General features: G+C 51.8%; 1 protein-coding gene across 2 annotated transcripts in view; it reads right to left on the minus strand.

The window, feature by feature from the left end:
- The window catches only part of Abcc8 (ATP binding cassette subfamily C member 8), a 72,128-nt gene that overhangs the window by 25,583 nt on the left and 24,845 nt on the right, over positions 1-21,700 (minus strand). For both annotated transcript variants that reach the window (XM_059274413.1, XM_059274405.1), the window contains exons 9-16: positions 19,509-19,643; positions 19,081-19,243; positions 8,976-9,016; positions 7,419-7,564; positions 6,280-6,385; positions 6,028-6,144; positions 5,596-5,671; positions 4,880-4,985 (exon numbers count right to left, since the gene is read on the minus strand). In XM_059274413.1, the coding sequence (XP_059130396.1) occupies positions 4,880-4,985; positions 5,596-5,671; positions 6,028-6,144; positions 6,280-6,385; positions 7,419-7,564; positions 8,976-9,016; positions 19,081-19,243; positions 19,509-19,643 (890 nt within the window). The remainder of the gene's footprint in view (positions 1-4,879; positions 4,986-5,595; positions 5,672-6,027; positions 6,145-6,279; positions 6,386-7,418; positions 7,565-8,975; positions 9,017-19,080; positions 19,244-19,508; positions 19,644-21,700) is intronic.

Genomic DNA, 21,700 nt, shown 5'->3' on the forward strand with positions numbered 1-21,700 from the left:
CCTCCACAGTCCACTGTTCCTCCCTCCTGCAAGCCTGTGACTGTCCTGAAGCATTACCCCACCCATGATTCCCTGTGCAGTTGGTGCCAAGGCCAGATCTCTCAGACAGAAAAGGCAGGGTATTTCTCATTGCCTTAAAGGAGGAAACTAAGTCCCAGGAAGGCAATGTCACCCGCCCAAGGTCACAAAGCGAGGGAGTGCCACAGTTAGAACTAAAGACGCCACCTGGTCCCCAAACCGGCCTGGCCTTTCCAAGCTTCTTGTCCACTGGCCGCCTCCGGGAGACCCAGGGGCGCCTGAGTCCCCAGTCTCTCCTCAGCACACTTGGGTACAACTAAGGATGGGAATCAGGTAACTGAGCCAAGCACCACAAATCAACAAGCAGGTTCTGAAAAGGCCCAGAGTTAGGAGGACCCTTATTGGGCACAGCCAGACACACTGAGAGGTCACATGAGGGTGCCTCGGCAGGCAGTAGGGAGAAGGTGGCAGGGGTAACCAGATTTGCACTTCCTCATGGGGTGGGAACCTTCTCCTCACCCTGTGCTTTCCTAGGGCCTACTTCCTGATGACTTTTTGGGGACATTAGAAGTCATGCTAGGGACTAATGGCCTTATTTTTCACTACCTGGGAAACAAATTGTACCTGAGTGTATCTGCTAATATTGACTTTTTTTATTAACATGTTTTCTTCTTAGAGATTACACCGGGAGTTTGCAAATCCCCAGGTTGACAGTTCATTGAGTGAGGAAGCCAGGGAGAGGCTGATGAATCATGAAAGGGAACATGTGGGAGTCATGTGGCTCGGAGACCCGGAACCCAGGTCTGCTCCGGACAGCTCTCCAGCTTTGATGTGCCTCGGCTGATGGAGTCTCAGCGCCCATCCCGGGGCTCCTTCTACATAGCTCTGTCTACCTGGAGTTTCTTGAGGGCAAAGGCCAGACTTCCTTCCTCTATAGTTACAGGGAGAAGCACCCTGGATCCTACACTGGGCACTGGGGGAACAGCATGGAACCCTAAGGGGCCCAGAACCAAGCATACAGATCACTGCACAGAGTGCAAGGTGTGGTTACAGAACTGGCTGGCTCCTTCCCAAAGTGGGTGAAGAAGCTTCGAGTTTCCGTTAGGGAGCAACTTGGACAAGGGCTTGTGGGAAAGAGACACATTAATACAGTCCCAAGCTGTCCCTGGTTCATTCATTTGTAAATGAATTCATTTACTAAAGTGACTATGGATTTGGAGAGAAAAATAAAATGTGGTTCTTGTCTCTAGGCAGCTCACTACGGTCTCTCCTGGGAGACAGGCTGGGGTACAGTATGGAAATTTTGTTCTTGGCAAGGAGGCCCATGGCTGAATAATAATGTTTATCATAATATTTATAGGGCTCTTGCTACATGCTAGGTTAATCCGCTCATCAACCCCATGGGTTAAAAGGGGAAACTGGTACAGAACGCTTATGGAATTTTCCAAAACACACAGATCAAATCTGAACTGGAGCAGCTTGGCCCAGAGCATCTGTTCCTGCCTGCTCAGCCATACTTAGCTCATTTGGTCCTTGCAGGAATAAATGAGCAGTTGTACCAACAGCCATCTCCCCAGAGTGTTCTCCACACTGCCCCCCCTAATCTCCCAGCTTCCTGTCTTGTGCCCCCTGGAACTCTTTCTGGCTGCCTGATCACCACGGTTTGGCCCCAGTAAGGAAGTGTGTCCTGACAAGGTCCTCGCCTCTGGCTGTAGGCACGCACTATCAGGAGAGGTCTCTAGGTCAAAAGCTATTTTGCTCTTGGCTCACTTGGCAATTCATCACCGCTCTGAAGACCTGAGGTCCAGTATCACGAGTTCGGATCTCCTCCCAGGAACGAGAGGCATCCGACACACAGCTCCCATTCTTAGCTCACTGCCCTGATATAGGTGTTCAGATGGAGACATGGGCACCCAGGATTTTGCAGGACAAACAGCAGAAGCCTACAGAGTCAGTTTAGACTCCCCCTGGCAGCCATCTTAATGAGCTCCTAACTGGCTTTCTCCCTGGTCCCTCTCCGTACTCCATCATCCTTTATCAGCAGCAGGCACTTCTACAGTCGTTCAGCTCAGTGTTATTCTCCTGCCTGGTACATCTAATCTACGTCAGGTTCACTCCATCAGTCTCTCATCGCAGCATCCCACACGCCCAGTGCTCCAGGCACCCAGAGCCATGCTCTTCAACACAGCAAGGCTTTGCCTGGGCAGCAACCTCACCTGGGACACCTCCCTCTTCCACCCCTGCCTTTTCCATTAGATGAGCCCACACTCATCCTCAAGGGCCTTCCCCCCATGGACCACAGAGTTCCTTGTCTGGGTGCTCTGGTGGCACAGTGATTTTCTGGCCTTCCCTTGCAAGCAGAAGCCACGTCTGAACTATCACTGCATTCCTGTTGCTGGGCACAGGGTCTGGCATCGCAGGTGAATCGACCGATGTACTGGTGTGGAGAAGCTAGAGCTGGAACTGAGCCAGGAATGGGTTCTCAGAACCACCTAGAGATGGCTACAGGTTAACCTGTTATGCCTGGGAGGGAGCTAGCCCATGGAGGAGAGTAAGGTGGATTCTGGAGGAACAAGAATCTTGGCGCCTCAGTCTTCCTCCAGCCCTCAGATGGGCCGGGACATCCACTGAGGAAGCTGGGTTTTGATGAGTGCAAAGTCTGAGGATTCAGGCTGTGGCTCTGTGAAGGGCGTGTGTGTGCGTGTGTGTGCGTGTGTGTGTGTGTGTGTGTGTGTGTGTGTGTGTGTGTGAGAGAGAGAGAGAGAGAGAGAGACAGAGACAGAGACAGAGAGAGACAGAGACAGAGAGACAGAGACAGAGACAGAGAGAAACAGAGAGACAGTAAAGAGGCAGCTAACTTTCGGGTCATCAGATGAGATGGTACTTCTTCCCGCAGCTCTCACATCCTTTCAGAGCACAGTGGAAGCTCGGGTGCCCACCTGGATGCAGATTCTACTTCTGCCCTGACAAGAACTGGGCAACTTGCTTCACTTCAGTTTCTTATCTGTTGAATGGGGAGAACAGTATCTACCTCTCAGGGTGAGGGAACCGACAGACACTGAAGGTCCTGGTCAGTGCGTGGCACGTGAAAGGCACCCAGCCCTGGCCACCCTGGAGAGGCTCCTTGCCTCATGGAGGTCCCTGTGGCTGGGGCAGGGTTTCTGAAGGGAGAGACGCACTGGAGTCTGGTGGAGGAGAGGTGGGGCGGAGCCAGTGGAATCCCTGGTGATCAGGGGAGATGGCTGTAATGATGTGTGTGTGTGTGTGTGCGTGCGTGTGCGTGTGCGTGTGCATGTGTGTGTGTGTGTTGGGGGAGGGGGAATGGATAGAGAGAAGGAGAAGAAAGGAAGGTGGCAACCAGGGTCAGAGCATTTCAGCTTGTGTGCTGTGTGGGACACAGGCCAGGGAACCCCAGGGGCAGCTCCAGGCTTGAACTCTGCAATCCCTTCTAGAAAAGGTTTACCCTGGGGAGAAACTGGGCCCATATGGCCTCCAACACGGAATTTAGAGAATAATTTCCTGAGGCAGTGGCCAAGCCTGTGGTCATGCTCTGATATATACACTAAGAGAAAGGGACCCAAACTCCCTGAGCCTCAGTTGCCGCTGATATGAACTGAATGGCTTTGATGAGATCATGCTTGCTAAGGGCCTGGTCCACAGCACGGACCCAACAAACACTGGCTTCCTTCACGGTTCACCGAGGCTCCTGTCCACTTGTCACAGACACATGGCTAACAGGCAAGGGCTCCTCACCCAAAGCGGTGAGGAGCTGCTGTTGTCAAAGCCAGCACAGTGAACTCACATCAGTCCCCGCGCTTCCCAGGGGACCGCCCAGGGACCCGCAGTGGGATGGAGAACAGAGGCAGGAACACTTCTGCTCCAAACAGGATCCAGTCCCCGTGGGGACTACAGGGCTTACAGGACGGTCAGGGAACCCAAAGGGCTCCCCTGCCAGCCCACGGCAACACCAAGCAGGGAGACTTGTTACTGCTGGGGACACCATTCAGGGACGGTTTGGAAAAAAAGGCAGTCAGTGTGAAGCCTGTAGTCAATGTCCAAAGTCTTTCTGTCAGTTCCATGCTCAGGCTTATCAAAACCTGTCACCTTGGGTAATTTCCTTTAAAAAATGACCTGTAGGGCAAGCTGGCCCTCCTGTTGAATAGGCTGCAGCCTCTCTCCCTTGGTGATGGCAGGCACAGGGCCAGGCTGTGCCGGATGGCTGCAGCTGTCTCCTGCTCAGGTTCTGCACCCCCCCCCCCCCCGTGCTCTTCGTATCTCAGCGTTCCTGCCTATTAAAGATTCCACTTGATATTCATCTCTCAGCAGCTAATTTCGCTGCCTTTTAGAAGTAGGTGGGTATAAATAATAGATTCATGCAGGACTCTGTCTAAGGTTCTGGCTCTTTAATTAAGATAGTGATCTTTGGAAACCAGTGTTTGTCTGGGTTACTCTGGGCCCTCCACACGCACCCAGAATGGCCCAGTCTGCTTTGCTGATGAAAAACCAGAAACAAAAGTTGGCACAGAGGAAATATGAGATTTAAGAGTGAGCAGAACTGAGTTCAAATCTCTGCTCTGCCTCTTGCTAGTTGTGTGAATTAGGGCGAATACAGGTCTTATCTGTAAAACGAGAATTGGTAATAGTACTCTGATGTTTCTGAGGACTCAGGGAAATCATTCATGCACGGAACTGTGCAAAGTATCTGGCAATCACACAGCCAGGGCTGAATGGACAAGAATGACGACAATGTGAGGGAAACAATAGCATTTACTAAGTGCCCACTCGACGTGGAGGCATTCCACAGATGAATGCAGCATCCTCCACAGAGCGGGATGGCTGCAGGGAGAGGAGCCAATGTTACCTGTTCCAGAAGACAGCCCCTGACACCTTCTGCATCTCCCCCAGGGTGGCGAGGAGGAGCAAGGACTTGCCGCAGCCCACCTGCCCCACAATCATGGTCAGCTGGCCTGTGGGAATGGGGGGCAGCAGATGGGAGAGGAGCCGGGTGGAGCTGGCCAACTACCACCCAGAAGAATCGATGGGCAGGTGCACTCGGCTCTGGGGCCCTCACCGCCTCCTCCACCCGGAATGCCCAAGACACCCTCTGCCCCCTGAGTTTTTCCTTCTCTGACTTCCCGGGTCCTTCCTCCACTTCCGATATCCTCCACTTCTTCCCTGCAGTGCTCCCTGCTAGCCCAGCTCCTTGTAGTCCTCCAAAGTGCCAGCCTGGCTCCCACTCTGACCCTCTGCCATCAGGCTGATGGGAACACGCCCATGTCCAGAACCTCCGTTTCCATACACACTCCCAGACTACTCAAGTCTGACACCAGTTAAAATGTCACTGGCCACAGACGGTTTAACATCAAGGTGTCACCGTCTTACTCCGACCTTGGGTGTAGCCGGTTTCTGTCGATGGATGGACACCTGGAGGGCATAAGCCACTTCTGTCTAGCATTCAGACCTCAGAATGCCCAGCTAGGCAGCAGAGGGCAGGTATTTAGCAAACTCTGATTTGGCTTTTCCTCTCTGTTTGGGACATGGGGGCGGGCACATCTAAAGAAGTGAGCTGAGCCATACCTCGGGGGATACGGATGGTGATGTTGGACAGAGTGGGGATTCCATCGGGGGTCCAGGTGAAGAAGCCTCCGATGATCTTCATGTCCATCCCCCATGGTGCAGAAGAGGACAGAAGGCGAGAGAGTTTTCAGTGTGGAGTGACCTTTGTCTCCCCTCCCCCAGGAAGGTCTAACCCCGGGGGCTTTCCTGGGCAGGACAGTGGGGGACTAATCCCTGTCTGAGGAACCCTAATAGGAGTAAGGAGGGAGTTCCCCTGCTAAGTGGAGTGGAAACATCCTTGGCCTCAGGATTCCTCTCAGCAGGCGGGGGCGGGGGAGGCCTTTGGATAGAGGACCCAGAACCCAGGTTCTTGGTCTTGAGGTGTTAAGCTTCTTTTGGAAGATGGTGCTGAGGCTGGGTGTGTGTGTGGTGAATTCAGGGTTGAGGACTCACCTGGACACAGAAGTTGTCAGCATCCCCATCCATGCTGGGGGTCAGCCTCTGCAGTGGGCCCAAGAGGTCGCGAACCTCTTCCCGGGCTGGGCGTTTGCGGTTCACAACCTTGAGGGGCTGTGGATGGTTAGGAGTTGAGGGCCCCTGGGCTGGACCCCTTCTAGGGGCATGTGAGGGCCCAGTGCAGTTGGGCACAAGCTTCAGGACTTGGATGAAACTGTTGGGAGTAGCAGGGGGAGGCCGGGCACTTACCACTGCTTGGTACTTGCCGGCTTGGCCTTGGGGTGCAGGCTCTCGGGGGGCACACTGCTCCTCGCGGATCTCTGCACTGGACAGGAACTCACTCAGTTTTTGCACGCTGCAGAGGAAGCAGGGGAGGGAAGAGGAGGAAGTGTGATCTGAGAAAAGAGCTCTTAGTGAGTGTCTGGTCCCAAGTGTGCTCCACAACGGCTGTGCTGCTGGGGGGGTGGGGGTGGGGCTGAGCAGTGGGAAACTCCACAGGACCGAGCAGCAAATGTTACCAGGAGTTTAAACCAACACATTTACTCATTTATGATGTGTGGTAGGATTGGGGAGGTATGTGGACTACAGACAACTTTAAGGAGTGGGTCTCTCCTAGCATGTGGGTCCTGGGGATTGAACTCAGGTCACCAGGTTTGACAGCAAGCACCTTCACCACTGAGTCATCTCGACACCTCTCCATCCACTACCCCGTTATTATTATTATTATTTTTTTTTGTTTTGAGGCAGGTTCTTAAACAGCCCAGGTTAACCGCACACTTATGAGTATTACTAAGGACAGCTTTGAATTCCTGGTGCTCCTGCCTCTACTTCCCAGGTTCTGGGGTTACAGGTGTGCACCACCACATCCAAGCTTTTACACACACTTACACACACTTACACACACACACACACACACACACACACACACACACACACATGCCAGTGACGGGGATTGAAACCAGGCTTTGCCTATACTAGGAAGCACACTACCATCGAGCTAATAACACTGCACAGTCCCTAAGACTTCTTTAAAAAAGGTGACCTGTAGTAGTCTGGATTGGAGGTACCTTTGTTTAGTTTGGGTAAGTTTAATGTTAAAGATGGTCAGTTGGATGATAAGGCTGCAGGATGGTTGGTGTTGCGTTTTACTAGTTAAACCATTCCAGTTAAGGTTGGCTACTGTTAAGATTAGTTGGGATTAAGACCAGTTATTCACGACAGCTAGTGTCTGGGGAGCACGTACTGTATACCAGATGCCACACTAATTGCTATATAAGCATCATAGAGTCTTTTCCCATAACAGCTGCTCAAAAGGGGCCCAGATCACAGGGAGGTGTGTCCTGTGACGGACAGCCCTGGGAATGTCCTTGCCTGGATCCTTCTCCTACCTCACTAGGGCTTTGACAGTGGACCGAACCACGCTAGACAGCAGGAACAGTGGTGTGACCAGGATGTGGAAGAGAGAGAGGGAGGCAAAGGCCACTGAGGGCGAGAAGTCCGACTCTTTGAAGAAGCTGACGTGGCCCACGAAGGTCTGTGGATAAAGGCATAGGGAGGAGAGGGTGACTCGGGGTGTGGGTCCCTCCCACACCGAAACCCCAAGGCCCTGGAAAGGAAGCTGGAGAGCTGACAGGGATTGTGAGGAAACTTTCAGTTAATCTTCCTCACTCGCCTCATGAAAATGTCCCCAGCAAATTCAGGACTCACGCTAGGCGTGGGGCTGCTCCCCCGGTCCACCCCTCTGTGTCAGGGGGAAGCAGGGAGGAGCCCTGGCGTTGGATCTGCTCCTGTTCCACTTGGAATTCTGGGTGCTAGTTTCCCGAGTCCTCAGTCCAGTGAAAACACAAAAACAGTTGGTACAAAGCCATCACCTCCTGCGTCTGCCCCCAGCTACCTGACTGGCTCTGTAGCACAGTTCCCAGGGCACAGGCCAGGAATGGGCTCAATAAATCACACTGAAAATGAATTCCCAAGCAGGCCTGACAGCCTGTGCGCTCTGAGCCGTTCAGGGATGCTGGCCTCAGGGGAAATAACGGTATCTTTTAAAAGAACCTCAGTCCAGAGTCAGACGCCAGGGGAGGCTGGGTGGGAGTGGTGTGCGGCTCCAGGGGCCGGGGGCCTTGCTGCAGGGCGTGTGACCTGCTGCCACAGCTCAGCCTTAGCACATCTTAGGTCAAAGGTGCACAGTCCATGATACGGGAGCTGTGCATGGTGTGTTCCTAAATCTAAAAAAGCAGGTTATACAACTGTGTACGCAACCCGGTCCTATTTCTGTAGAAGTGACATATCGTTGTCGGCTTAAAAAGGATGAGAAAGAAACACCCTGAAGACGCCGAGCAGGGCGTGGGGGTTTACCTCAGTTTTTACTCTTCTTCCCGACTTTCCTGCCATTTCCACAGTAGATGTGTTCCATTTTTATGTGTTTGTAAGGAACACGTATCCATTTTAAAGTTCAATAAACCATACCACCCCTTCCTCTTCTTCCTTGTCCTCCTCCTCCCTCTTTTGGGGACAGGGTCTTGTGTAGCCCAGGCTGGCCTTGAACTTACTGTGTAGCCAAGAGTGACTCTGAACTGATACTCCTGCCTCTATCTCCCAAGTGCTGGGAGTACAGAATATGCATGCCACCATGCCCGGTTTATGTGGTGGCTGGCCTGGAGCTCAGGGCGTCGTGTATACTAGACAAGCACTCTACCAACGGAGCCACGTACCCGGCCGGCCCTATGAGCTATTTCTGAAAGAGAGCCTCATTCCTCTAAGTGTTATGTCTCGTATACCCCAGGACCCAAGGCAGACCCTGTCTGTGTGGAGTAGGGAAGGGTCCATCTACCTTCACCCTCACCCCTGGACACAACTCTGGAGAGATCCTTGTGCTAAAGGATGGGACCTGGATGGCTTTCCACCTGTCCCTCCCCAGCCCAGTGCAGAAGAGAAGGGCCACTTACGATGAGGACGGCGGCAATGGGGATGGCCGTGTTCATGAAGACTGTGAAGGAAGCACAGGGTGAGGTTAGGGGAGGAAGGAGCTGAGGACAAGGCGGCCGGGGTGGCCGGGCTGGCGCATCTGAGCCGAGGCCCAGCTTGCTGGCTGCATCTCCAGAGAGGGCACTGGCAGTTCCTTCCCAGCTTCCCCAGGGCTTCTTGTCCCCCTTCTCCCGGCCCCTGCTTCTGTGCTGTGAAGGAGCAGGGAAGGAAGTCCCATGGTAAGATTGGCTCATGGCTGCAGGGCTGAGCGGTAAGCAGCTCGTGTCTTAGGAGGCCCCAAAGGCTGCTTCTTCCTCTGCCTCGAGCCCCCACACGTCCCTGTGTAGTGCAGAAGCTGCCTAGTCTGCTAAGGCTCTTAGGAGGGATTTCAAACTCCTTCGGACTAAGGCGCTGGAGACTGAGAGCATAAATCGGCATCTTCCTTAGATTTAAGGCTTGGATTCCATGCTCAGGTTAGGTAGCTGATATCTGGAGTAGCGGCGCCTTCCTCATTTGTTAGAAGTACAGCCTCGGGGGCTGGTGAGATTAGTGGGTAATGGCACTTACCACCGACCCTGAGAGCCTGAGTTCCATCCCTGAAGCCCACGGTGTAAAAAGCGAGAACAGATTCCCAGTTTGTCCGCTTGCTTCCACATGTATGTCATGGCATGTGTGTGTACATACGCGCGTGCACGCACACACACATTAACTAACTAAATAAATTTAAAGTGCAACCTCATCCACTCTTCTCCCATTCTCTCAGGCAGGCTCAGTAGGAAAAAGGCTGGTTCTGCAATCACCCAGACTAAAGCCCAAAGACCAGGAGGCAGGGCTGTAGACAAAGGCTTAGCCATTATATATGGTCCTGTCTGCTAAATAGCAAAGTCTTCAAAACTCTGATGTCCAGAAGCTGCCTGGCCATCCCCTTACAGCAAGAACCCTGCAGCAGCTAGTTCCTGCAGAGATGCCCTGGAGGTGTGGCCACTGCTGCAGAGAATCCCATCCGGGTGGAAGGGCTTTCATGGTCCTTGCCCTTAAAGGCTCCCCTCAGAAGAAAGACAAGTCCTGTTCTCCCAGGAAGGCCCTGGTGTGATGAGAAGGAAAATGAGTTCCTGGGAGTTATCAAGTAGGTAGGAAAGACATCTCCAGGGAGTTTCTAATCTGAAAGAAGAGAAGGCCATGCCCTATTACAGCTGAAGCGTCTGGGCAGCGCTAACCTTTCTGTGAGACTCAAAGGTCTTTAATGATACCGACACTAACTATGGCCGTGTTTCAACTGCCCTTCCCAACAACGGCAGGGCTGCTCTCCAGATGCACCCACACAACACTGCCACCCTGCTTTATGGTTTTTCTTTTCTGGTGGTAGAAACGTTACTGGTTACCTCCACAGTATGAGGGTCTGGGATAGGGTATGGCATAGCCATCACTGGCTGGGGAGAAATGGGCAAAGGGGGAAACACACACCTGCCGGTCCTGCACCCTTGCCCATCACCAGCCATGTAGCTCTAAACCCTCTCCCGTCCATCAAGATAAAAGACTAATGTGGAGACCTCAGCGGCAGAAGCGCCTCCCAGCCCCTGCCCCAGTCCAAGAGCCCTCCCTGTCATGCTGGGCTCTCCTCACAGCACCAATGTAGGCTGGGATTTGGACTGGGGGTTGATACAGCTTGCAAAGCAAGCAATCTAGCTCCACGGAGCTGGAGCAGCAGAGAGGTCCCTACCTTCTGACCCTGTACTCCATTTCCTGGGCATGGATCAAGAGGATATCAGCAAGATGGTGCCAGCCCCTGCACCATTACCGCAAAACACAGTTCCAGCTGGAGTAACAAGCCACCCAGAATGAGGCAGGCTGGAAACCTCCCGCAGGAGGGGCCACTTTAGAAAGTGATGCCGTACACCTCTGGGGGACACTTGGCAGGCAGAAAGTGTGTGATAATTGGTATTTTATTCTAATGCATGTTTCCCATGGTCATGATTTTTAAAATATGTATATTTTTCTGTTTTATTGTCTTTATTTTTAGAGATGCCTGGACTCCTTTGAGGAATGAGACAAGCTATAAATAAATTAAAAACGAACATTTCAGAGCTGATGCAGCAATGTGGAGCCTGCTTGTGACAGAATTAATTTCTGCGCTGTGCTGGCTGTTGCAGGAGAGGCAGAAGGATGAGAATGTGATTTTCCAGTTCCCTCACCCTCCCCTGGAAGGATGTCTGCTGCAAGAGGTCCTAGGTCCCCATTGGGGTGGGAGCTGGGGGAGCGGGATCATCGGTTGCTGTATTTCAAATGCCTCTAGGAAGATCACCCCATCACCGTGGGAGGGACGTGGATCCCTTGGGGATGCCACTGCTGCAGACTGGGGGCCCAGGACTGCGGCCCTGTCCCTCTCTGAGTATGGCAGACAATGGGGGAGGGGGAGGTAGCAGGACAGGCAGCTGTGGTGGGGTGAAGACCTGAGGTCCCATTTTCCTGGGCCACACACAGCTCTACAGGATTCCACAATGTCTGCGTAGAAGAGGTGGGAAATACCATGGAGAATAGATTTTTCTCTAACTCTGATACAGAGTGGGTGATTCCCTTCGATCTGCTTTAGAAGAAAAATAAATAAATAAAATACAACTGGTCGGTGGTGGCACACGCTTTTAATCCCAGCCCTCGGGAGGCAGAGCCAGGTGGATCTCTATGTTCAAGGCCAGCCTGGTCTACAAAGCGAGTTCTAGGACAGCTAGAGCTGTTACACAGAGAAACCCTGTCTTGAAAAACCAAATCAAACAAACGAAAAAACCCAGAAAACAAACAAACAAAAAAATCAAAAGACAAAGACCAAAGAACACAACATCATCAAATTTTGAGTGTTGAAGTATGGGCTGAATGATGTCACATGAAGTCGGAGACTACAGAATGGTGTGTGTCTTGGTTTGCTTTAGTTATCAACCTGACACAATCTTTAGTTACCTAGGAAGACGGAGCCTCCGCTGAAGAACTGTCCTGTGGCCTTCTCCGTGAAAGACTGTCTGGGCTGATGTTTTCTATGAGAGGGCCCAGCCCACTGTGGGCAGCATCATCCGTAGGCTGATGGGCCCATGCTGTGCAAAAATGCTAGCAGAGCATGAGTAGAGAGCAGGCTAGGAAACAGCATTGCTCCATGGTTCCTGCTTCAAGCTCTTGCTGGAGTTCCTGCCTTGCCTTTGCTATGATGAACTGTGACCTGGAAGTGTAAGCAAAATATATCCTTTCTTTCCCTGGCTTGCTTTTGGTCATAGAGTTTTTAAGTTAGCAAAAAGCAAACTAGAACTCTGTGTGTGTGTGTGTGTGTGTGTGTGTGTGTGTGAGAGAGAGAGAGAGAGAGAGAGAGAGAGAGAGAGAGAGAGAGAGAGAGAGAAAGAGAGAGAGAGAGAGAGAGAGAGAGAGAGAGAGAGAGAGAGAGAGAGAGAGAGAGAGAGAGAGAGATAGATAGATATCTCTGGCTTTTCCTGGACTTCCCACCTCTACCTCCCAAGCACTAGGATTGCAGGTGTGTGTCACCACACCCAGCTTGTTAGGGTAAAACTCATTTTATGTGCCCAGTCCTTAAAGGCCACTGTAAAGGTGAAGTCCATGTGCGACGGTACAGATACGGGTGTTTTACGAAGATCCTTTAGGAGCTATTCCCTCAATTCAATAACGTTACTTTGTCCTGAGGGAACTTTGTGTTAGCAAGAAGATGACAGACCCACCCAAACCAGAGCAGACCCAGCCCTTGGCTCCGGGGCTTTGTCCAAGGAACGCTGCTTGACCTTGTGGGCACCAGCCTGGCACTGTAATGCCAGAAGCTTTTCATTTCCTAAGTTGCCATAAATATTTTAGGAGTCAAGTGCTAGGGAGGCACAGTGGCCATTGCTCCCTGGTTAACTCCAGCTCTGCCTCCTGTGGAGGGAAGGCCGAGGGCGAGCACTTAGCTTGTCCTAGTTGCAAGCTGTGCTGGGAGGAAGGGAAATGTGCACGGGAGCTATTTTCCCTTTAGTCTGAGGCCAGCAAAGTCAGCGGAGTGTGGAGGAAGGCAGGGGCATGGTACCCTGTTGCTGGAGGCATTAGGAGAAGCGCACCAGGAGGCCCCAGCCCAACTGACTTTGGCTCTCTAACTGAGGACTCTCCTCCTCAGCTAACCTCTGCCAAACCAGGTCAGGATGCACACAAGTGACCCTCAGTGGCCGCACTGATTAGCAGAAGAAAGAACAGGTAACGAAGGAGAGGCGCTGGAGAAAGAAGGGGACCAGGAGCTGAGTGTGGAGGTGCACACCTGGAACCCAGAACCCAGAAGGTGGAAGTGAGAGGGTCAGGATTCAAGACCATCCTCAGCTACACTACAAGTTCCAGGCCAGTTGTAAGAAGGTCTCAAAAAGATGAAGATATAAACAAAACAAGACAAAAGACTCAAGGTTTCCACTGAGGAGTCCAGAGAGAGAAAAGACAGTCAGACAGGCAGTGTGTGGAGTGTGGAGAACGGCTATGCCATGCCCTGTGGACGCACGCCTGTCCCAGCCCTCACACGTGGCTGAGTTGATTTCCTGGCCTTTTAATTTTCAAGACACAGCCTGAGACTGTCACATTGCCTGTCTGGAGTCCAGACCCCTGAGCAGAGCACTGACAGACTGCAATCACATCTGCAGTCTACCTAAGCTCCCTCCACAGCTCCCTGCCCCAGGGGCAAGCCCAGCGCTCTGACACACGACACATGCTCTATGAGTTGGTCTCATCCTAGTAAAGGAAGTTTGAGACGGACTCCACCAGCATGTTCTCCATCTCGAAGCCTTAATGCCTGGCTGTTCCTTCCTCACCCGGGCAACTCATGCTTACCCTGGGGAACCACTTTGGGCTTCACTTCCAACAGGCATTCCCTGACACTCATCACCTTTAAGACTAGGTCGGGCACAACTTATAACTTTGTGGGCATCCAGAATGCCCCCTTCTGGTCTTGTCAATCACCACACTGTTGCCTGGTGGGCTTCCTCTATACATAACCTCTGGCTGGGGCTCGTGTGCCTTCTCACCCAGCGCCAGTCAATAAGCGCTTGAAAGAAACAAGGCACAAGGCCAGGTGAGTAACACAAAAGACGGGCATCTGGAACTGACCCTGTGGCTCCAACACGTGCGCAGCTGATACTCACAGCCAATGTCCCCTAAGACTGTGCAGACCCTGCCCACACCTTCCTCCTGCTCAGGGCTTCAGCAAAGCTCAGCATAGACAGGTGGTGGCATCTTGGCTGGCTGGCTGCAGGATTCCTCTGTCATTCCTCTGCAAAGTAGGGCATGTGGATGTTCCCATGCCTCCTTTAGTCCCTGTCTCACTTACTGCCCAAGACACCAGACCTCTTGGCGACCTCATCCATGAAACCATCACAAAGTGTCAGGAGGAATCATGTCTGCCCCACAGCCTGTCCACAGGGTGTGTATACGACCAGACTGAAAGTCCATCCAGCATGCCCAGGCTGGGCCCCATCTGGAAAAACAACGCCAGGACTCTTTCATGTTGCCAGGACCCCATGGCTGGCGCCAGAGACGAGAACATGAGATTCCCATTAGCGCAGCCTAATGACCTGTGCCTTGATCCCTGGAAAGAGACGCAGGGAGTCCAGGAAGACAACTGAGGGACCTCAACTGAAGCAGGAAGCATGTGCCTGCAGCTGGGGGGGGGGGCCCACCCGACACACCCTCTCAGAAGAGACACCCCAGCAAGGACAACTACGCCAAGCAAGCAGCGCTGAGCTCTCGGCGTTCTGCTGAGGACAGGGAGCCGCACTCAGGCAGCTGTGCTTTCACACCCTTATGCAGCCTTCCACTAGCCTCCTCTCTTTGCCGTTCCCAATCACTGTTCCATATCGAGACCGACTGTGCGCGCGCGCGTGTGCGTGCATGCACACGCAGGCCAGAGGCCAAACCCAGGTGCCGTTCCTTGGAAGGCACCCACCGCTTAGTTTTGTTTGAGACAGGGTCCTTACACGGCACCTGGGGTTGCCGATTAGGCCAGGCCGGCTGGCCAGCTGTCCTAGGGGACCTCCTGTCTCAGCCTCCACAGCACTGGGCTTACAAGCACAGGCCCCCACCTGCTGCTTTCTTTAATGAGTGCTGGGGATCAAACTCGGGTCCTCATGCTTGTGTGTCAAGCTAACGCTTCACTGATGCTCTACACCCCAGCTTCAAGGTTGGCTTTTTAAAGCTTCCACATGAGAAAGAACTTGCCCTCGCTGCCTTTTTGGGTGCACAGTTCGGGGGCTACAGCTCACAATAACTTCTTACATATTTCTGAATGCCTAGAGAGTGTCTCCAAAGAGCTTAACATGAGCAGTGATAAGGAAGTGGGTACATTAATGACCTGGTTTGATGTATGCACATTCTGAACACACAATGAAACCTCAACTGTCTCTCATAAATATGCACGATTATTTTATGTTAATCAAAATTTACAGATAAAATGCTTAAAGAGATGGAAATGCTAGCAGCTCTGATTTAATCATCACACAGGGTGTGCATGCATGAATTATCATGTAGTAGCCCATACATATGCATAATGAAAATAATCACAATGCTGCCTCCTCACTCCCCTTCAGAGACCAGCCTGTGTTGCTCTGCCTGTCCCTTCAGGCCTCGTGGATAGCTACAGGGCTCTGGGAAGACTTCTTGGCTCCAAGGCCTTTGCTCCTTCTAGTTCTTTCCCCAAATCCTGCTGACCCTGGGACCCAAAGCCATGGCTTATCTTCCAAGAGCCTGATGCAACAAACAGCACCTGTTGGATGCGCTTCAGCCGGCCAGGAACTAGCCTCGGGACCAGACATCCTAAGATGCTGCAGTTTGGAACCCAGCAAGTAAATACACACTTGTCACCTGCCCTCAACTGCACTTACTGAGGCTGCCTTTACTTTGATGCCCACTGTGCCTGGAATTCTGGGGACCCAGTGACTCCAAGTTCCTTGCTTTCTCTCCATGGCAGGCATGGTGAGCCACAGTGTTGCTGGGAGAGGGTGTCTCCTAGGGGGAAAAGCCTCCCCACCCATCTTGTTCCTCAGTACCTTATCACTGTTTCCTTATCACTCACCACGCTGTATGCAGGGCAGGGCTATGGAAATACACTAGCTCCAGGCTGGGCAGTCAGGCAGAGCCAACAGAGACAAGGCGGAAGTGGGCCCGGGTCTGGGACACTGGCTTCTTTAGACGGTCTGATCTAACATCTCCATCTCATGGAGTGCCTAGTACCTGCTCGGAGAACCCAGAGGGTCGGGGGTGAAGATGAAGAAAAGACCAGGAACTCCGCCATGCCCATGGCTCTATTCTGAGACAACTGGGTCTTAAGCCTTCCTATGTAGACATACGTATCATGTATGGAAGATGACCTAGCCACTGCTGACTGGACCAGGCTCTGTCTGAGGTACAGCTAGACCTGGTACACGGTGGGAGTAGGGACTACCTGAGCTGCTCAGGGCTAAGCATTCCTTGTGATGGATGGTGGCTACCTGGCCCCATCAAGCCCTCCCCCTAGGCAGCACAAATGCCAGGAACATGGACCTACTGTAAGACTCTATCTAGGAGACACTCCCATCATGTCCTCCATTACTGCTCCCAACTCACCACCCCACACAGCTTCTAAATCACTAATTCTCTCTTCAGCCATATTAATTTGATCAACCTGGACACTGAATTGGTTTGCTTGCTTGCTTGCTTCCTTTTTCTCTCTGGGGCTGAGCCTTTCTTACCAAAATGGGTGTTAACTTGGACAGGTCAGGGAAGCAGAGTGAGTCTGCCAATGGCTACATGTCTACATCCCAATAATGAGTTGTGAAAGCAACCACCATGGGGTAAGTCCATGGAAGAATGAATTAGCATCAGCTCTGAATCAAACTTGGACCAGTGCCCCATGATCACCTGACCTCAATGAGCCCTCCTTCTGGCCAAGAGAATGTACACTGAGTCAACTTCAATAACTAAAATTTTAACTTCTAGAATGTTCTTTGTTTTCTTCCCCTGATAATCTCCTATGTAGTTTTGTTGCTTTTGTTTCTTAAAAAAAACCCTCTTTAGTCATATCAAACATGCTAACTTCATTATCATTTGGATAATTTATTATTTCAAGGTATTGAGAGAAAAATTCTTTTATCTGTCTGTCTGTCTGCTGTTGTTGCTAGTTTTGTTTTGAGACAGGGTTTCAAGCAGCCCAGGCTGGCCTTAAACTCACTATGTAGCTGAGGATGACTTTGAACTCATGATCTTCCTGTCTGTACCTCCCAAGTTCTGAGATTACAGGTGTGTGTCCCCATACCCGGCTCTCTTAACGTGTTCTGTTGTTTTGTATTTGTGTATTGTGTGTGTGTGTGTGTGTGTGTGTGTGTGTGTGTGTGTGTGTGTGTTGGTGCTCTGTGTATGAGTGCAGGTGTGCACATGCCGTGGTACATGTGTAGAGGTTACTGGACAATCTCCAGTGTCAGTTTTCAACTTCCACCTTGTCTCTCACAGGGTCTTCTGTTTGCCACTGCATATGGCAATCTATCAGGCTCACCAGCTCAGGGGTTCTCCGGTCGCTGCCTCCCAGCTCAACACAGGGGTAGTCCTGAGATTACCGGCATATGCTATTGTGCTTGGCTTTGTGGGCTCTGGTAAGTCAAACTCAGGTCCTCCCACTGGCACAGCAGGCACTTCACCGGCTGAGCAATCTCCACAGCCTTCTCCTATGGGGGCTTTTGGACCTGCTGATTCTCGCTGATGGTGAAGTTTCCTCTGTGGAGTTTAACTTCTTTGTTATTAGTTAGCTCACTACTACTCTGTTCTGTAAAGTGTTTTTCATATGTGTATCTCTCTAAACCCAGAGGGTTTTATACAGAGGAAAAGGCTTGCTTGGACTTCTGCTCTGTGCAGATAGCCAGCCCTTTCCTTTGCATACCCCAGAGAGTCGACGGCTTCACTGGGGCAGTGACAGCTACTTCTGACTCTGAAAAAATTTCATGCTCAGAAGAATTGGAAATCTGTTTTGTGATGTTCAATCACACTGTGAACCCAGAGTTTGAATTTGCCTTAATTAAATAAAATCAACCTTGGGTCAGGAGGCAGAGCCAGCAACTAGTTGACAGAAAGTAATCATAAAGAGTCAGAGGGGGTCTGGAAGATGGCTAGAGATGCACAGGAAGTAGTAGGGAGGGACTGGGAGTGTGGCTGTCTTCTTTGGTTTGGCAGAGCAGGATGCTCTCTGCGATGCCTTCAAAGGGGGAAGTCAGTTACTCCTCAACCTCTCTGAGCTAACAGGTTTTCACCCCAGCCTCTGACTCCCGAGGTAAATAGAACAACCGAGATTCCGTTAAAAACTGTACTTGGTGGCAGCAGCAGGAGACAGATGCAGCTGGATGTGTAAGTCTCCGGCTGCCACCTGAGATGTGGGATAGTAACTGCAGAGCCACAGCCACTGGCTGAAACAGCAGTAGCTTCAGGTGTGCTTGTGAGAACAACAGGAACCCTTGCTATCCGTTTGCTCTCTGCTGCCTGTCAAGAACGATCTCATCTTTCTTTCTCGCTGCTGTGTACCATAGCTAGTGTAGAACCCTGCACATGGCAGGCTCTCACACATTTGCTTAATTGAATTACAAATGCTGGTTTCTGGGCTGGCAAGAGGGCTCAATGGTTAAGAGCATGTACTGCTCTTTAAGAGGACCCCAGTTTGGTTCCTACCAGCCACAACCGGCAGGTCACAACTGCCTGCAATTCCAACTCCAGGGAGCTCCATGCCTCTGGTTTCCAACGGCACCTGCACTCATGTTCACATACGCACACATAAATACGCATGCTTAAAACCAGCAGAAAGGAATTTTTTTTTCTGAGATAAGGTTTCTCTGTGTGTATCCCTGGCTGTCCTGAAACTCGCCCTGTAGACCAGGCTGTCCTTGAAGTCATAGAGATCTCCCTGCCTCTGTCTCCCCAGTGCCGGGATTAAAGGCATACAGCATGAATATGTTTTAAGGAACACTGATTTCTGGGAGTTCAGCCACCATAGTCAGTCAAGGGGCCTCTGGCTTCTGTAGCCCGCCCATCACCCAGGCCTGACACCCTAGGCTTACAGGCAGGTGCACTCACTGGAGATGGAGGTGTAGACAGCGAAGGCCCTGAGGCTGGTCATCTCCTTCCTGCGCGTCATCTCCACCCTTGAGCAGAAGATGTTCTCCCACGCATACAGCTTGAGCAGCTTGATGCCCCGGAGCATCTCATTGGTCTGCTTCAGCCTCTCATTAGAGTATTCCTGGGGGCAGGAGTGGTGGTGTTGGTGTCTTAGAGGGGAGAGGCCTGTGGCCCTAGCTCAGCCCAGGAGAAGGCACCAAATCCATATCCTTGCCATCTGCCCAGCTCTTGCCCTACAAATATGTTCCTGGCCAGTCTGTTAAGCGCATTTCATAGAAACTGGGGCCTGGACTGTGAGTGTAGGGAGGAGGCTACTAAGATGAGGGCCAGGGAAGGTAGACATGGGGAAAGGCAGAGATGGAACACACACATCCTGGGACACTCACCAAGGTGCTCCGTTGTGCCTGGGAGAGCTTGGTGGCCACAAAGTACTGTACAGGAGCCAGCAGGATGATGACAGCCGCGCCAATCAAGGCACTGACCCCCAGGATGTAGTAGAGGAGGATCACGCCCACGATGATCTGGAGAAGGTGACGGGAGATGAACTCTTTGCTCCAGGGCTGCCTCGCCAGAGGGCATTGGCACCGTCCCCACCATCAGTTCCTTAGAGTGGGAAGTTTTCCAATGCCTTGGGGATGGAGTAGGGCGCAGGACTAGGCATGGGAAAGCAATATACTGGGTACACACAGAGTTGAGACTCTGCACTGGTAACCAAGGGCATTTACCAGAAAGCTAGCTGAAGGATTCATTTCCTCTCTAAGTCTGCTTTACCAGGGAGTGTCTGAGAATTGAGACGAGACAGCACCATTTATTCTATTTGCTGAGACTGATGTCTCACTCAAAATAAGCTACCCGTGAGCAAAGGGGCAAAATTGTGGCATCCATGCCAGGCAGAACTGCACAGGCGCTGAGAATGGGCTGTGCGTTAATGGTCCTGGTGGCTTGCCTTTTAATTTTTGTTTTTTTTTTTTTAACAAAAGTCGGAGTCTCATATATCCCAGACTGGCCTTGAACAGGCAGTGTAGCTGGAGATGGCCTTGGAGGTCTGATCCTCCTGCCTCCACCTACCTGAGTACTAGGATCACAGTATGCTAGACAAGCACTCCACCAGCTGAAGTACATCGCCACCCACCACCAACCCCTTTTGTGCTACTGGGGATTGAACTCAGGGCCTCTCACACGCCAGGCAAGTCCTCCATCACTGAGCTATCCAGGCATGTTCTCCTGTTCCCTTCTACTCGACCCATTAAAAAGAAAAAAAAAATTTTGAGACAGGGTTTCACTAAGTTATCTGTGTAGGGATCAGGTGCCGAATCACTCTGTAACCCAGGCTAGCCCTTCACCTGTAATCCTCTTGACTCAGTCTCCCAAGTAGCTGGGACGACAGGTCCCGTTTCTGTTGTTTTGAAACAGTCTTGTGGCACAGCCTGGGCCTCCCTGGGACGTGAGGGTCCTGCTCAGTTCCTCAAGTGCTGGGACTGCAGGTGGCAGCCACCACACCTGAGTCTGGTGTCTTTCCAGTTTGCTTGAGCCTGACAGGCTTCCTTTGAAATAAGAACTCAGTGTGCTTCTAGCTTTATGCAAATGGATGCCTCCTTATGACTATTCATGAGAAATGTAAATCTCTCTTGCCTATCCCCCTCCCCCGCCCCCCCAAAGCTCCCAGATAACAGCCTTCCGGGCTGTAGTCAAAGACAAGCACCTTTAACTGCATGGCTTACTCTAGAAGAACAGACGTGCTGGCCTCCTTAGTTGAAAGAAGAGAGAAAAGAAAGTCCTCTTGGCTTGGTCCTGCAGTCTGCCAGCCCTGTGCCAATCTGGCATGAGGCTCCCGGCCTCAGCTCCAGGGTAGAGTAGGCGGGGGCACTACACTTTCTATCAATCACAGACAGCCTCCTTCGTTAGCAGGTAACAGGCTGTGAAATGACCCCACCACTGTCCCCTCCCTGTGCTTAACTGACTAAGAGCAGTGGGCAGAGGGCCGTGTGAAGAGATGAACCTCCTACTCGATAGCTCCACTGACTCTTTCCTGGGAGTCCTGCCCGGCACGTCCCTTCATTCTTACATGCCGTGCTTGCATGGAGGCAGTCAGGGTGTCTGTACTTCAGCCACTGGGGTTGTGCCAGACTCTGAGAAAACTTCCAGGGTACCCAGGATTCTTTTTTAGGGGTCTCCAGATACACCTCCACCAACACTAGGGTCTCACTCTGCAGTTCAGCTGGCCTGAAACTTGAGGCAATCCTCCTGCCTCAGACTCCCAAATGCTAGGATCGAAAGTATACACTAGCACTGTCCATCAAAATGTCATTTTTAGAAATGTGTATGATTTTAAAACAGATTAAAATCCTGGAAGAGGAGTGAATTTCAGTATCATAAAAGGCTCTAAGTGCACTGGGTCACCAGGCTGGCACTGGGTCGCCAGGCCGGCACTGGGTCACCAGGCCGGCCCCAGAACCCCAACCCAGTGGGCTTTCCTGCCATGAGGTTAAGATTGTATCATTTGTGTGTGGGGTGGGGGTGGTGGCCAGGAACCAACCCAGAGCTCATGCATGCTAAGCATATATCCCACCGAGTCACA

The sequence above is a fragment of the Peromyscus eremicus genome, chromosome 1 (genome assembly GCF_949786415.1).
Source record: "Peromyscus eremicus chromosome 1, PerEre_H2_v1, whole genome shotgun sequence".
Lineage (NCBI taxonomy): Eukaryota > Metazoa > Chordata > Mammalia > Rodentia > Cricetidae > Peromyscus > Peromyscus eremicus.